Raw genomic sequence first — 12,685 nt, 5'->3', positions numbered from 1 at the left:
TTAAAAAAATGGCACAACGTGAACTTTTGCTCCCCATTTGTTTCCTGCATCCCGTATATTTCTCTTTCTCTCTCTTCGCCAGACCTTCACCTTCTGCTTTCCCAGACATATTGGCATGCCTCTACGCTGCTGGAATAAAAACATGTTGCTGAGAGCAGGCAGGAACGCTGTTGTATGATAAATAGTTCAATTCATAAATCATTGTTTTCCCCTAAGAAAGAAAGAAAGGAAAAAAACGTATGGGATGGGACGGGAAGTGGACGTGAAACCGTGGAGATCCAGAGAGAAAACAAGGAGGGGGTCAGGAGCTGGGTGTCTGCGTTTGACTGGCGGGAGACACGAGGTCATAGCCAGGGTTCGACCACCAGGGAGCGATATAGGGAGGACTCTGTGAAATATGGCCTCCGCGTTGGCCCACACAAGACTTCATTTTTGTGGATACTAATTACACCCACATATATCTAATTATGTTTTTTTTCTGCGGAGAAAAATGGGTAATATGGATGTAATATTTTTCTTTCTATCTTTTATTTTCTTACATTGTTAATATCCATTTGCACTGTTACTCCATTCAACTAACTTAATCATTAATTGACATACTGAATCATTTCGTTGAGTATTGTCATTGTTATGTTCTACACTCATAAATCTCATTGGGCCATATTATATATATATAGTTGTTAATAGTTGAAACACTGCACCCTGGCGGCTACCTTTACAAGCAACAGGTTTAATGGTAAATCAACAGGTGCAAGCAATTAACGCCGAAGGTTTGAGGGAACATGGAGCGGGGTCGTAGTGGTTTCATTTCGTACATTCCCCTTTTAATTCGAAACATTGAGCCATTTGGCGTTTTTATTTATTTATATTAAAAAAACATGTTTACTTTCACTATTTGGGGGAATTGGGTTTCGAACGCACAAATAATGAATATACAAATAATATACAAATAATGAAAAAATAATCCTTTGGTGCAGCTTGTTGTGCATCTTAAACAAACCTTCCAAGAACCCCCTACAAAAGCAAGAACAAGCAAGATAAACAGCAATTTTCTCATGTTTCCCAGACGACATGACGCTTTCAATCGAGGTCAAGTAGAAGTGTTTGATGAATGACATGAGGGGGTAATTGTTTGAATGTTAAACTGCAGCATGTTTTTATTTCCTTCCTCTTACTTTTGATATATTCTTCTTTATGGTAGAACAGATTGTTCTACCATGATTTATGACTGCCACCAAGTGGCCAGAATAGGACGTTTCTTTACATCACAAAACTAGTCCTAAAAATAACAGATGCGTCGTCATCCTTTTAGTAATGAAAAAAAAGGGTATAGCAGAGTGAGAAATTATTTATTTCATTTGTGCCACTGTTTCTTAGAAACCCGTGCCTGATTAGTCCATTGAAAGTCGCTACACACACACACAGTAATTATAACAAGAACAACAGGCTGCTAGTCCATGTCAGCGTCCTCTATCTCCTCAGAGAGCTCACTCTTCACCCAGGGTAAGGGTATGGGCGCGTAGGGGTCGTACGTCCAGCGTGGGTACGCCCTCTTGAACAGATTCATCATCACCGTGTCTTGGGAGCGCAGTTGGTTGTCAAACTGGCACTTCATGTGGCCGTGGGTTCCTTCAGGGAGGGGAGAGGAGCGGTTAACAAACGGTAAACAGACTGCATTTATAGAGCGCTTTTCTAACCAGTGGTCACTCAAAGTGCTTTACAACATTGCCTAACATTAATCCATTCATCCACACACTGAGGGCTGTGTCAACCATGCAGGGCGACAACCAGCTCGTCGGGAGCAGTCAGGGCGAGGTGCCTTGCTCAGGGACACCATAACACTCGGCTAGGAGGAGCCGGGGATCGAACTAGCAATCTTCCGGTTACCAGCCATCCCGCTCGACCTCCTGAACCACATGCCGCCGTGTTAGTGAGGGCTATCTCTATGAAAAGGATGGCATTGAGGGAGGTTAGGAGAGTGGTTTAGTGGTTCCCGCTCACCTAGGGCCATCTTGATGTGGCCGCGCCGGCCCCACTTGGTCCTTAGCTCCACAGGCTTGAACCACAGGATGTCCTCTGAGAGAGAGAGCGAGAGAGAGAGAGAGATTTTAATGTACAATCCGGTATCGATACAGCAGACCTAATCTTCCTCGATGGGTTTCTATATTGTTTAATGAGTTCTGACTTTAAAATCAGAATTATGAGATTATAGTCAGAATTATGAAATTAAAGTCCGAATTATGAAATTAAAATCTGAATTATGAGATTAAAGTCAGAATATTGACTTTAATCTCAGAATTTATAAGAAATTTGCATGTGGCCCTAATCGTCTTCTGTATGAAACAGACGCTTTGGTGCAGTCAAACAGGAAGGGGTTCTTGCTTGACTTCGTTGGATCCTCTGTATCCAACGAAGGCTCTTCCCTGCATTACGGGGGCCTTTTTCTGCACAACAAACAAACTGTCGTAGACGGACTGAGAGCGCTCACCTCTGTTGAAGAACATGTAGCGGACCACCGCCGAGTGCTTGTTGATCTTGAAGGGGTGTCCGCTCAGGACCAGCCTCTTCAGCACCACCCGCTGGGGGTCACAGCTCAGCAGGCTGCCTGTAGCCACCAGGTCCTGCATGCCTGCATGGGTGGAGGACACACACACACACACACACACACACACACACACACTCAGTCAGTCTCCACATAATGATCAATGCAAATGGACTGCATTTATACAGCGCTTTTCTAACCAGTGGCCACTCAAAGCACCTATTGCCTAACAATCATCCGTTCATGCACACATTCATGCACCTGTTCACACACCAACGGCGGTGTCGACCATCCATGGTGTCATCCAGCTCCCCGGGAGCAGTCAGGGTGAGGTGTATTGCTCAGGGACACCTCGACGCTCGGCTAGGAGGAGCCGGGGTTCGAACTAGCAACCTTCCGGTTACCAGCCAACCCGCTCTACCTCCTGAGCAACATGCTCCCCCCCAAAAAAAATAGTGGGTGTCTTCAGTCGATCCATCCCTCTGCCTTGAGTTACTATGGTGTGTTACAACTAACCAATTGATGAGTGACCATGCCAATAAGAAGTAGAGCTGTATGCCACCATGCATCTTACCGTCGTCTCTCTGTTTGAAGACCAGCGTCCCGGCAGGGGGGAAGGTGATGGGGGCGTATACGGTGACCACGGTGGGGGCGTCCTGGCGGAGGAAGCGCTCCATCTTATGCTTGTCCGCTGAAAGGAGAGCACATGACGTCAGAACCCACTCGCCTCAGAAATTCAGGCCATGAATATCAGGGGGCGAATTTTTTGGGGCACGTTGACGATTTTCTGTCCTTCTTTAAATCTATTTAAAATCAAGTGTGTACGTCTGTCCGCCTGTCTTTCTCCATCTCCAGGTGTGGTGTGCAGTGACCAAGTGTCAGTCTGTCTGTCTCTCTCCCTCGGCTGTTGGTGTGCTGTGATCAAGTGTGTGTGTCTGTCTCTCTCTCTCTCTAGGCTGTTACCCGTGGTGTGCTGCGAGAAGATTGGCGAGGCCCTGAAGCGCCTGAAGCCACACTGGAACACCAGCTCCTCCTTGGCCTTGATGGTGTCCTTGTTGTTGGGCTGTCTCCTCACCAGCAGGTGCATCACCGACATCTGTTGGAACGCGAGAAGAAGGGGAGACGAGGTCAGTGGGTCGAGTGGGTAGAGTTCACATGCAAAATAACGGGATCAATAGGATTAAGACTATAGCATAGGACTGTAATGGCCCTTAGCTTCAAAGTAAAAGCGCCTACCTTCTGCTCATGGGGCATGAGGGACACCACCACGAGGGGACGTCCTGCCGCAACCCCCTCCATGACCGAGGGGGGGACATCGATGATGTGAAGGGTCACGTACCAGCCCACCTACGGGACACCACACTGTCAGGGTTAATGAGAGGCACAGGAGCGCGACGTTACCGATGTGGACGTGGATATACCAGCATTGTTATTCCCAGGCCTTAGGGGGCGCTCTACGGCCCCTGTTGAGCGTAACTTGTAACATTATTCTGGTGCTGGTGAATCAGAGTTGAAATGGATATCAACGTCTCGACCTGTGTTCTTGTGCCACTCCGTTGCTAACACGTTATCCTTATGTTATTCAACGAACATATTCGTTACCATGGCTCCCTCCTCCTCCTTCGCGGCCTCTGCCAGGATGCGGCGGCGGGTGCGGTCAAAGCTCTTGAACTGGAAGATCCGCGAGTAGTCCGGGGGCAGGTTCTCCATGGGGTCCCACGGCGTGGACCGGAAGCTCTTCAGACCCCGGTACCGCTGGAACCTTTGGTGATTCGCCGCATCATGAGGCAAATTGTTAATTGCTGCATTTTATTGACAAAGTAGAAAATGCTTTTTATGCCGAAAGGACATAATGTCTTCAAAAGCGCTTTTGACACTGGGCTTTACATTTACATTAATTATATTACTTATTGTAAGTCGCTTTTATTCAAAGCGACTTACAATAAGTACATTCGTCAAAAGACGAATACTGTAAGGTCGGTACTGTAAGGATGTCCACAGAAACAAGTTGAAAGCACTAACAATCGCTAGGATAAACCATTCCCCGTAGGCAACAAAGATAGTTAGGATAAGACGCTACACAATATGGAGTACTATTTTTAAGTGCAAGGACGTACAACATACATAAGTGCGTACATTAAGTGGGTTTGAACCCAGAACATTCCGAGGCAAACACCCGACGTGCTACTGAACTATTCTGCGCCACTCCGGTAGTGTGGTGTGAAGGCCCTCTGGCTGTCATTGTGTGTTGTAGTGGAGCTGCACAATCGTTGTGTTTGCTCCTCCCTGTCTCTCTCTCCTCTCAGGTGGTTCCTGGTGGGCGGAGCTGCAAAATAGGCTGGTTGCAGAAATAATGGTGTGTTTCTGAATCCTTGGACGCCAGCCTTCCCAGTTGCACGTTCGACGTCGCTTCCGGTCTCGGAGCATTCATAGTGTTTGTCTTTGTGATTGTGGCATGAAATTGACTAGCCGTTGTTGATTGTTAGCTACATTAGCCTCTTTAGCAAACCAGCCCGAAAACAAACACAACTTTACATTGTATTGCATGCGCAGCAAGACCATGCAATGTATACATTTGTGACGGGAATAAAGTAGCAATGTAATCAAGTGTGTAAGAGCATTAAAAGGACCTACGCGGTACAAATACAAAAAAATCTCTTCTCGGGCACAGCCATTTTGTTGAGCGTCATCACTGCGCTCTGTCCACTCTCAGATTTTCAAAAGATGATGACAGAAAGGGGGCGTGCCTTCAGGAAATACCGCAAGAAAGCTGGGAGATATTCGACTTTCGACTCGGAAGTCTGGCGTTCGAGGATTCAGGAACACACCATAAGTCTCATCAGTCTGCCCTTTCCAGACACCATTTTTACTGTTGTTAAACCATTAATTTTGGCAAACTTCGGTTCATCAATAAATTATGATTACTTCTGCGGTTAGACCTTGGGGCGTCTCCATATTTGTGGTGGAGCCCGGCCCTGACAGCGTCAAAAGCGCCACTTCACGTCGCAGCTCACACAATACCTGTTCTTAGCGGGCATGTTGAGGGGCGTGTCCACCTCGTCGGGGAACAGCTCGTGGGCACGCGCCTCGCGGTACCGCTTCAGCCCCTCCCCCTCCTCCTCCTCGTCGATGTGGTCGTCGTAGCGCTGGTCGGCCCCAGTGGGCTCCGTCGGGCTCAGCTCCTCCTGTTCTTCGTCGGAGCCGCACAGCGAGCCTGCGGTCTGGGAGTCTGCGCACTGTGAGGAGAAGACAGATTTAGGTTTACGGCTGGATGTCTATTGGGCGTTTTTGAACTTCTGATGGCCACAATTAGCCTGGCTACTGCCAGACCAAGATCAAACGTAGATTGCACGTTGGTCTGGGGAGGCTGCTGTCATTTTCTTCAGCACAAGAGGCGTGATCAACGGGCCTAGTTCAACTGACATCTGTACGCAATTGGCTACTTGACGTCATTTTGTTAAACCAGCCAATAGCGCCCCAGGGGGAAAAGCCAGCTTGGTGATTGGCTCCCGCAAGAACGTATCGGAATCAGAAAAAAATGTTTTGCTCTTCTCCAGACCCTTCAGAAGGGCGAATTCAAATCGCCGGCAAAATGGGCGGGGCAACCCAGGCTAGGCCACAATACTTGTTTTTTTACCGCTGGCCTCTTGCGTAGATTCAGAAATGTTTGGCTTGAAAGAAAAAACGTCATACTATTAATAGTGCCGGTGAACATGTCTGCTGTGGGAGGAATAGTGATCTCATCTGGGTTAGAGAGCTAGGATGTCGTAGACACCATCCACAATATGTTAACCTAATATCCCTTGGATGTATTGGAACAACACATGGGGCCTGAACTTCCTGCAGTAAAAGTGGTGTGATCGAGCGTCTCCCCCACGGGGGGTCTAATTACAACCTGAGGAACAAGGATGCAATAACAGACAGCCGTCTTTTGAAGTACCCTTTCTCCTATTGTTCCCCAGCCAGCTGCGGTGCTTGCGACATCAAACCCGTTGCCCATAATGATCCCAAAATGTAATGAAGCCCCCCCGACATGAATGAGGAATTTTCTCCCCCCCATCCCCCCACCCCAAACCACCCACTCTTTCCTCAGAGGAGAGGTGGAAATAAATAAATGTCTGCCTCCTCCCCGAGCGTCCAGACAGGAAGCGGTGTTCACAGAGAGAGGAAGACGGGAGGCTTCTCTGGGGACTGCCGCTCCAAACACTATTGTTGCCGCTGGCGAAGCCTGGCACCGCACGCCAAAGACGGCCACCGGGAAAACAAACAGCGACCTCTCAGATGAACCGGTGCACCGGGCGATGGTCACGTATGCACTGTTCCCCCCGCCCCCCCCCCCCCCCCCCCCCCCCCCCCTCGCCACCCACCAGGACCCCACCCGCTCCGCCTTCTGGCACGGGGGCCAAGAACGCTCAGGGTCAAACTGGGTCTGGTGACACACTGTTGCCATGTTAGCGTGTACACGGTGATGTAAACGCGCCGCAGCGTCGCCGGTTAGCGGGACCTTATTAGGACAAGATCAAGTCCAAACTACGTGTGTTAGCGTCTAACCTGGGAGTCGATGTCCTCATCGTCTCCTTCCATGTCTTCGTCCATCATACCATCGTCGTCATCATCCTCGTCGTCTTCGTCGTCGTCACAGCTCTCTGCATCCCCATCAAGCTCCTCGCCGATCCAGCTGGCCTGGTAGTCCGATGTCCCCTTGGGAACTTTCATCAGTTTCTTGACCTTCCTGGCCTCTGAGGAACAGACAAGATAAGTTTAACACGCCTTCAGGACCGACGGCCCACCACTGAGACTACCATTTTGCGACGGTACGTTTGGATCACAAATTAAACCACTACCATGTGTTTATGAATGACTGAGAATCACACGTTAAAGGTAAATGGACTGCAGTTATACAGCGCTATTCTAACCAGTCGCCACTCAAAGCATTTTATAATATTGCCTCACATTCAGCCATTCATGCACACATTCACACACTGACGGCACTGTAAACCAAACCACCAGCTCGTCGGGAGCAGTCAGGGCGAGGTGCCTTGCTCAGGGACACCTTGACACTCTGCTAGGAGGAGCCGGGGATCGAACTAGCAACCTTCCAGTTACCAGCCATCATTATGATTATGATTATCATTGTTCTCCTTCTTGGGTGTACCTTCGGCCTCGACCAGCTCTGTGTCAGTGGGCCAGGTCTGCTCCCCGTCCATGGGGTCCACCTCGGCCTCGGCCTGCAGGCTCTCCCTGCGGGCGGGGTCCGCCTTCATGAGGACCCGCACTGGGGCCGCGTCCGTGTCCTGCAGCACGCAGAGCATGGGTCATGATTCAAGAAGAAACAACTAGTCCTCGTCAACGATGGAGAGCTTAACTTAGCTTCCATCTGGCTACAATCTCATTACAAAATGACTCAATAAATCTGGCAACCTTAATTATTTAATGAGTCACCGGGTACACTCGGCCAATCGACGCAGAGCTTTTGTTTTCGTTCTGAGCACCAGAGAATTTGTCCCGACTGCTAGCAAATCCGTTGGCAGACGATGCGTCGTAACATGTGATGTAACATGTGATGTGTAATCCTATAATAATAAAAGAGTCCAACTCCTCCCACCTGCATGTCCACCTCCCCTTCCTTCCCGGGTTTGGCCGTTCTGGTCGTGGGGAAGATGAGCGGCAGTGGGTCCGCGGGCGCGTCCACCTGACTGAGCTGGAAGTCCCCGTAGCCCGTGAGGTGCACCAGCCTGTCCACCTGCAGCGGGCAGCCGCGCACGTACCCCGACACGTGCAGGGTCCCCAGGCCCGTGGCCGGGGCCCCGCCCGGGGCGGAGGTGTTGGGGGTGTAGGAGACGCTCTGGGCCACCAGGTGGGGCCGGCGGGAGCGGAAGCCCAGCTTCCTCTGCCTCTGGGCGCTCAGGTGCCGGAGGATCAGCAGAGCGTCCTGCTCCGTGTCCAGCGGGAAGAGGCGGGAGTCGGGGAAGCGGTACTCCAGGATCTTTGCCAGCGCCCGCTTGGACTCCACTCGCCTCTTACCGGACAGCTCGGGGGCCCCTTGGCCCACCAGAACTACAGCAGCAGGGAGAGGGGTACAGATGACTAACCAGACACCGCCGGGAGGTTTACAGTATATAAGTACTTTGGGTTGGAAGGGAGGGGATGGGGTTACGGTGGGCTCTTACCGTGGCTGGGCAGACCCTGAGCGAAGAGACAGGACAGGCAGTAATCTCCATAGCTGTCCCAGCCCTCGGTAGGATCCAGCACAAACACCAGGCTGTCCGCCATCTTTGCCAAGTCCAGGAGCGCGTACAGGTCAGCTGGAACATTACTTAGAGTTAGGCCATCGTCACTTAGTCATACACAATTAACGTACACCAAGTTCAAGTCTTTTATGGTCAGAAGCACCGATTAGAGTCAGAATGGGCACCAATTCTTACAACGAGTCAACTATACAACCCCCTATTTACGGCAAAAAGTACTAGAAGGATAGAAAAGGTAGATACAAATATTATAGATAAATATGCTGGAAAAACTTCAGTATATTACAGGGTATTAATTAGGGCTGCAACAACGAATCGATAAAATCTATTACTAAAAGCGTTGACAACGAAAATGGTCATCGATTCGTTGAGTCGCACATTTAATACGTCACTCGTAGGCGCGGCACAGTTTACAGCCAGCCGCTGACAGGTTGGTTCATGGTTAATGCCAACCACAGCTTGTATTTTGGTCATATCTTAACACTGGACTGTAGGCCTATAAAAAAGTGTTGTACCTTCACTGTCTTTGGGTTAAAAAAACTTCAACTCAGTATCCGTCTAGCCTGACCAAAAACTCTGTCAGCTGCTGCTGCTGCTGCAGACGGTGTGCAGACGGGATAGCAGTCGGCACCGCGTGCATCAACAGTCATTCAAAGCAGCGGTAGTGATCACACTACCGGACGGGGTAGAAAGTCCCGTCAGTTAAAAATAGTAAACCCGTTTTTAAATCCATGTTAAAATCGGCAGGATATAGAGCTAGTATAAAATAGCAAACAGATGGAATTATGACCAGTTTAACGTCCTATCTTCAGCTATGATCATCTTATCATCAATTAAAGCAATAATACAAGTTCTATTTCAACAAGAAAAGTATCAATAGTGGTATCAATAAAGACTTGGATCGTTGAGTCTAGAAATGGGTATCAATATCAAGAAAAATGTATGATCTCCTGTCACCTGAGAGAGATTAAGATGATTTAAAAAAAATTAACCATTAGTATTTAACGGTTAAAGATCTTATCGGTTAACCAGTTAACCATTGGACATCCCTTATATACTGTATATATATAAATGTATATCATACATTGTATGTTTTTTTTGTGTTATCCAAGTTATGTTTTTTTTAGTTATGTGTTCATATTACTTGTAATAGTTCCGGGACGTTTGAGGAATCACCTGGTGTATTTACACTTTATTTTGCTCTGTGAATTTGAAATAATGTTCAGTTTTTTAATAAAGATGCGGCAATTACAAATGTTTCTTTTTTTATCCGATTCATCGAAAAAATAATCTAATCGATTATTAAAATAATCGTTAGTTGCAGCCCTAGTATTAATATAGCTGATAAACTAAATCCAAGGGCTATAACAAAAAGCGTAAGTGGGTTGAGTAGTAATGATTCATATTAATTTCTCTCCATAGATTATAAAAATGAATCACTTACACCAACACATCTAACGGGAATAAGGCTGTGTAGGCTAACTCAGAATTATTTCACTGAGTCATCCCCAGTCTTGGGTTTACTGTCATCTTGACGTCATGACCCTCTCTCGACTGCATCCAACGCCGACGGGACGAGGCGGCGTGAGCGGGCGGGTAACCACTGAGGACGTTTTGAACCCACCTGTGTCGGGGCGCACCAGGGTGAACCTCTGTTTGAAGCGCGGCAGGATCAGACCAAAGCTCTCCGCCACGCCGCTGACGCACCGCTCCTGCCTCACCAGGCCGCCCGCTCCCTCGCTACAGAGCAGCTTGGCCACGGCCGCCGCGTCCACCCCAGCGTGGAGCGTCACCACGACGACCAGATGCGGGGGGCCGTCCTTGCTGCCTAAACGCCGCTTCTCGGTGAGGACCTGACGGGGAGACACGGGGCACCGGTCAATTCGCTGTCAGCACTGCAGGACTGTTGTTCAGACTAAAGCAGTCTTTACCAAAGACTGGGTCGCGACCCACATGTGGCTCGCGGGAGATTTGAATTGGGTCGCCAAAAAAAAGAAATATTTTAATTTTTTTTACACATTAGCTTTTAAACAAAAATTCAACAAGGAGCATGTTTTTGATAGTACTGAATGTTTGTACTGTTCTGTACTTTTAACATTGAATCAAGTTGAAAGGCTAATGTACATTGGGGTTGTTTTACTGTTAATAAAAACAATGAGATAGCCAAAACAAGGAGATGTTAACTCCGCCTAAATGCATTTATGTGAAGTATTTAATCGGTGTATTATGTTTTCAATAACAAGGGCATAAAACAAAGTTGTGATTTATCTCTTCGAAATGGCTGGTTTAAGTTCATATATAAGGGGATGCGGAATTGGCAGTAAAAACATTCAGAAATGTTCATTGATGCACAAATTTGCTCTTCTCACGATTGCATAGATACGGCCTATTGTGAATTGGGTCCCGATGGTTTGTAATTTAAAAAAAATGGGTCCCCAGAAAAAAAGTTTGGGAAACACTGCTCTAAAGGGATGGGCCGTGCTGTTCCTACCATGTCTTTCTTGTTCTTGCGGTGCTGGTTGGCTTGATGTCTCCGGTCCATCCTCTTCTGCTCTCGCCGCTGCTTCTTGGTGAGCGCCGTCACTGATACTCGGCCTGGGGGGTGAACGATCGGAGTAGAAGGTTAAAAGGTGACATATTAAACCACCAGGTGCGATGCCGCCTTCAAAACAGCTCGGAGGTTCAGAAACTCTCATGTGTCTACCTTCCCTTCTTCCAAAATAAGAGCGTTCAGGAAACGCCCCTCAGAAGGTATTAGGCTATGACATAAAACAGGAACAACAGATTGTTCGTGAGACTAGACTTCATAACAACAAATATGGAATGAATCAGATGAATCACTTATTAGGACTGTCTATGAAACGATGTGCAACAGCAACATCTACTGGTTAAAGCAGTCAGTTGTTATTTGGTTTCCAAACTTTGACTTAAACAATATTCTGCACTTCTTATTTGAGCAGTAAATAATGAATAACAAATAACACATTTTGCCAGGAAAAATGCTGCCAGGCCAAAAAGTATAGATTGCCGCCACTGCCTTATTTATTATCAGTAGTTTTCTTTTTTTCTAACTTCATATCCATACACCCGTAATGGGTTGTAAAGGAATGTTTTCGTGCTTGGTCAGACATGCAGTTTTATTCGCTTTGAATGCTTGTACAACATGATCCAATCGTCAAGCAGCTAATGCATAGGCTATGTTTGATCAAGAGGACCGGCAGTGTGAACACGTGTGATGTTAAAGCCCATATACTGCTCTCCCATCCATCACGGTGGAGCAGGAGACCCCCCGATCAACATCCACATGGCTCACCTTTATTATCCTTTTCAATCTCGCCCTTCGTCCGATGCTTGCCATGTTTGTGCCCTTTGTTTTTCTGTTTGTAAACACCAGCTCTGTGGCCTTGCTGGTTTTCCTCACCCGCAGCCATTTTCACCATGTGAGAAGAAGTCTATTTTCTCCAGCCCTACTTCCGCGTTGGACCGCAGCGTTCTCGGGTCTTCCGACGGGATCCTTCAGAGTAAAAGCATGTATGAGCGAAGAAAAAGTTGTATTTGTTTTAATTGGGGAAATAACCGATAATGACCATTCAAGCATGCCGCATTGCAATACGAAAAACCAGAGTAGATGAAATGAGGTAAAAAGTTAACTGTGAGTAAATATAAGTCATTTGTAGGAATCTGGATCTCGCAGTGGTCGCTCCTCAACACGTGTAAATCCAGACCACATACATGCAACACCACGATCACTATTTCTCTACTCCATTTAAACATCAACGCATTTAGAGACGTGGTCATACGTCACTGTGTCCAAAAGAGTGACGGTTTGTCGTAAAAACGTTGCGATTAATAATTACAGTCTTCACATGACCGTATCTGGGGAGGACCTTTACTG

At 47.7% G+C, this 12,685-nt stretch overlaps 1 protein-coding gene across 1 annotated transcript; it reads right to left on the bottom strand.

Moving 5' to 3' along the window:
- Window positions 1–1,330: 1,330 nt before the first annotated feature.
- tsr1 (TSR1 ribosome maturation factor) lies at window positions 1,331–12,271 on the bottom strand. Its single transcript, XM_060074948.1, has 15 exons — window positions 12,104–12,271; window positions 11,282–11,385; window positions 10,415–10,643; window positions 8,713–8,847; window positions 8,148–8,599; window positions 7,698–7,836; window positions 7,094–7,281; window positions 5,564–5,778; window positions 4,145–4,304; window positions 3,779–3,889; window positions 3,506–3,638; window positions 3,117–3,233; window positions 2,489–2,629; window positions 2,002–2,076; window positions 1,331–1,629 (listed from the first exon to the last, which is right to left on the bottom strand). The coding sequence occupies exons 1-15, from the start codon at window positions 12,228–12,230 to the stop codon at window positions 1,451–1,453; spliced, it is 2,505 nt and encodes an 834-aa protein (XP_059930931.1). The 5' UTR covers window positions 12,231–12,271; the 3' UTR covers window positions 1,331–1,450.
- Window positions 12,272–12,685: the final 414 nt, after the last annotated feature.

Source organism: Gadus macrocephalus, chromosome 16, assembly GCF_031168955.1.
Source record: "Gadus macrocephalus chromosome 16, ASM3116895v1".
In the NCBI taxonomy this organism is placed as follows: Eukaryota; Metazoa; Chordata; class Actinopteri; order Gadiformes; family Gadidae; genus Gadus; species Gadus macrocephalus.
This window is presented reverse-complemented; position numbering and strand designations above follow the sequence as displayed.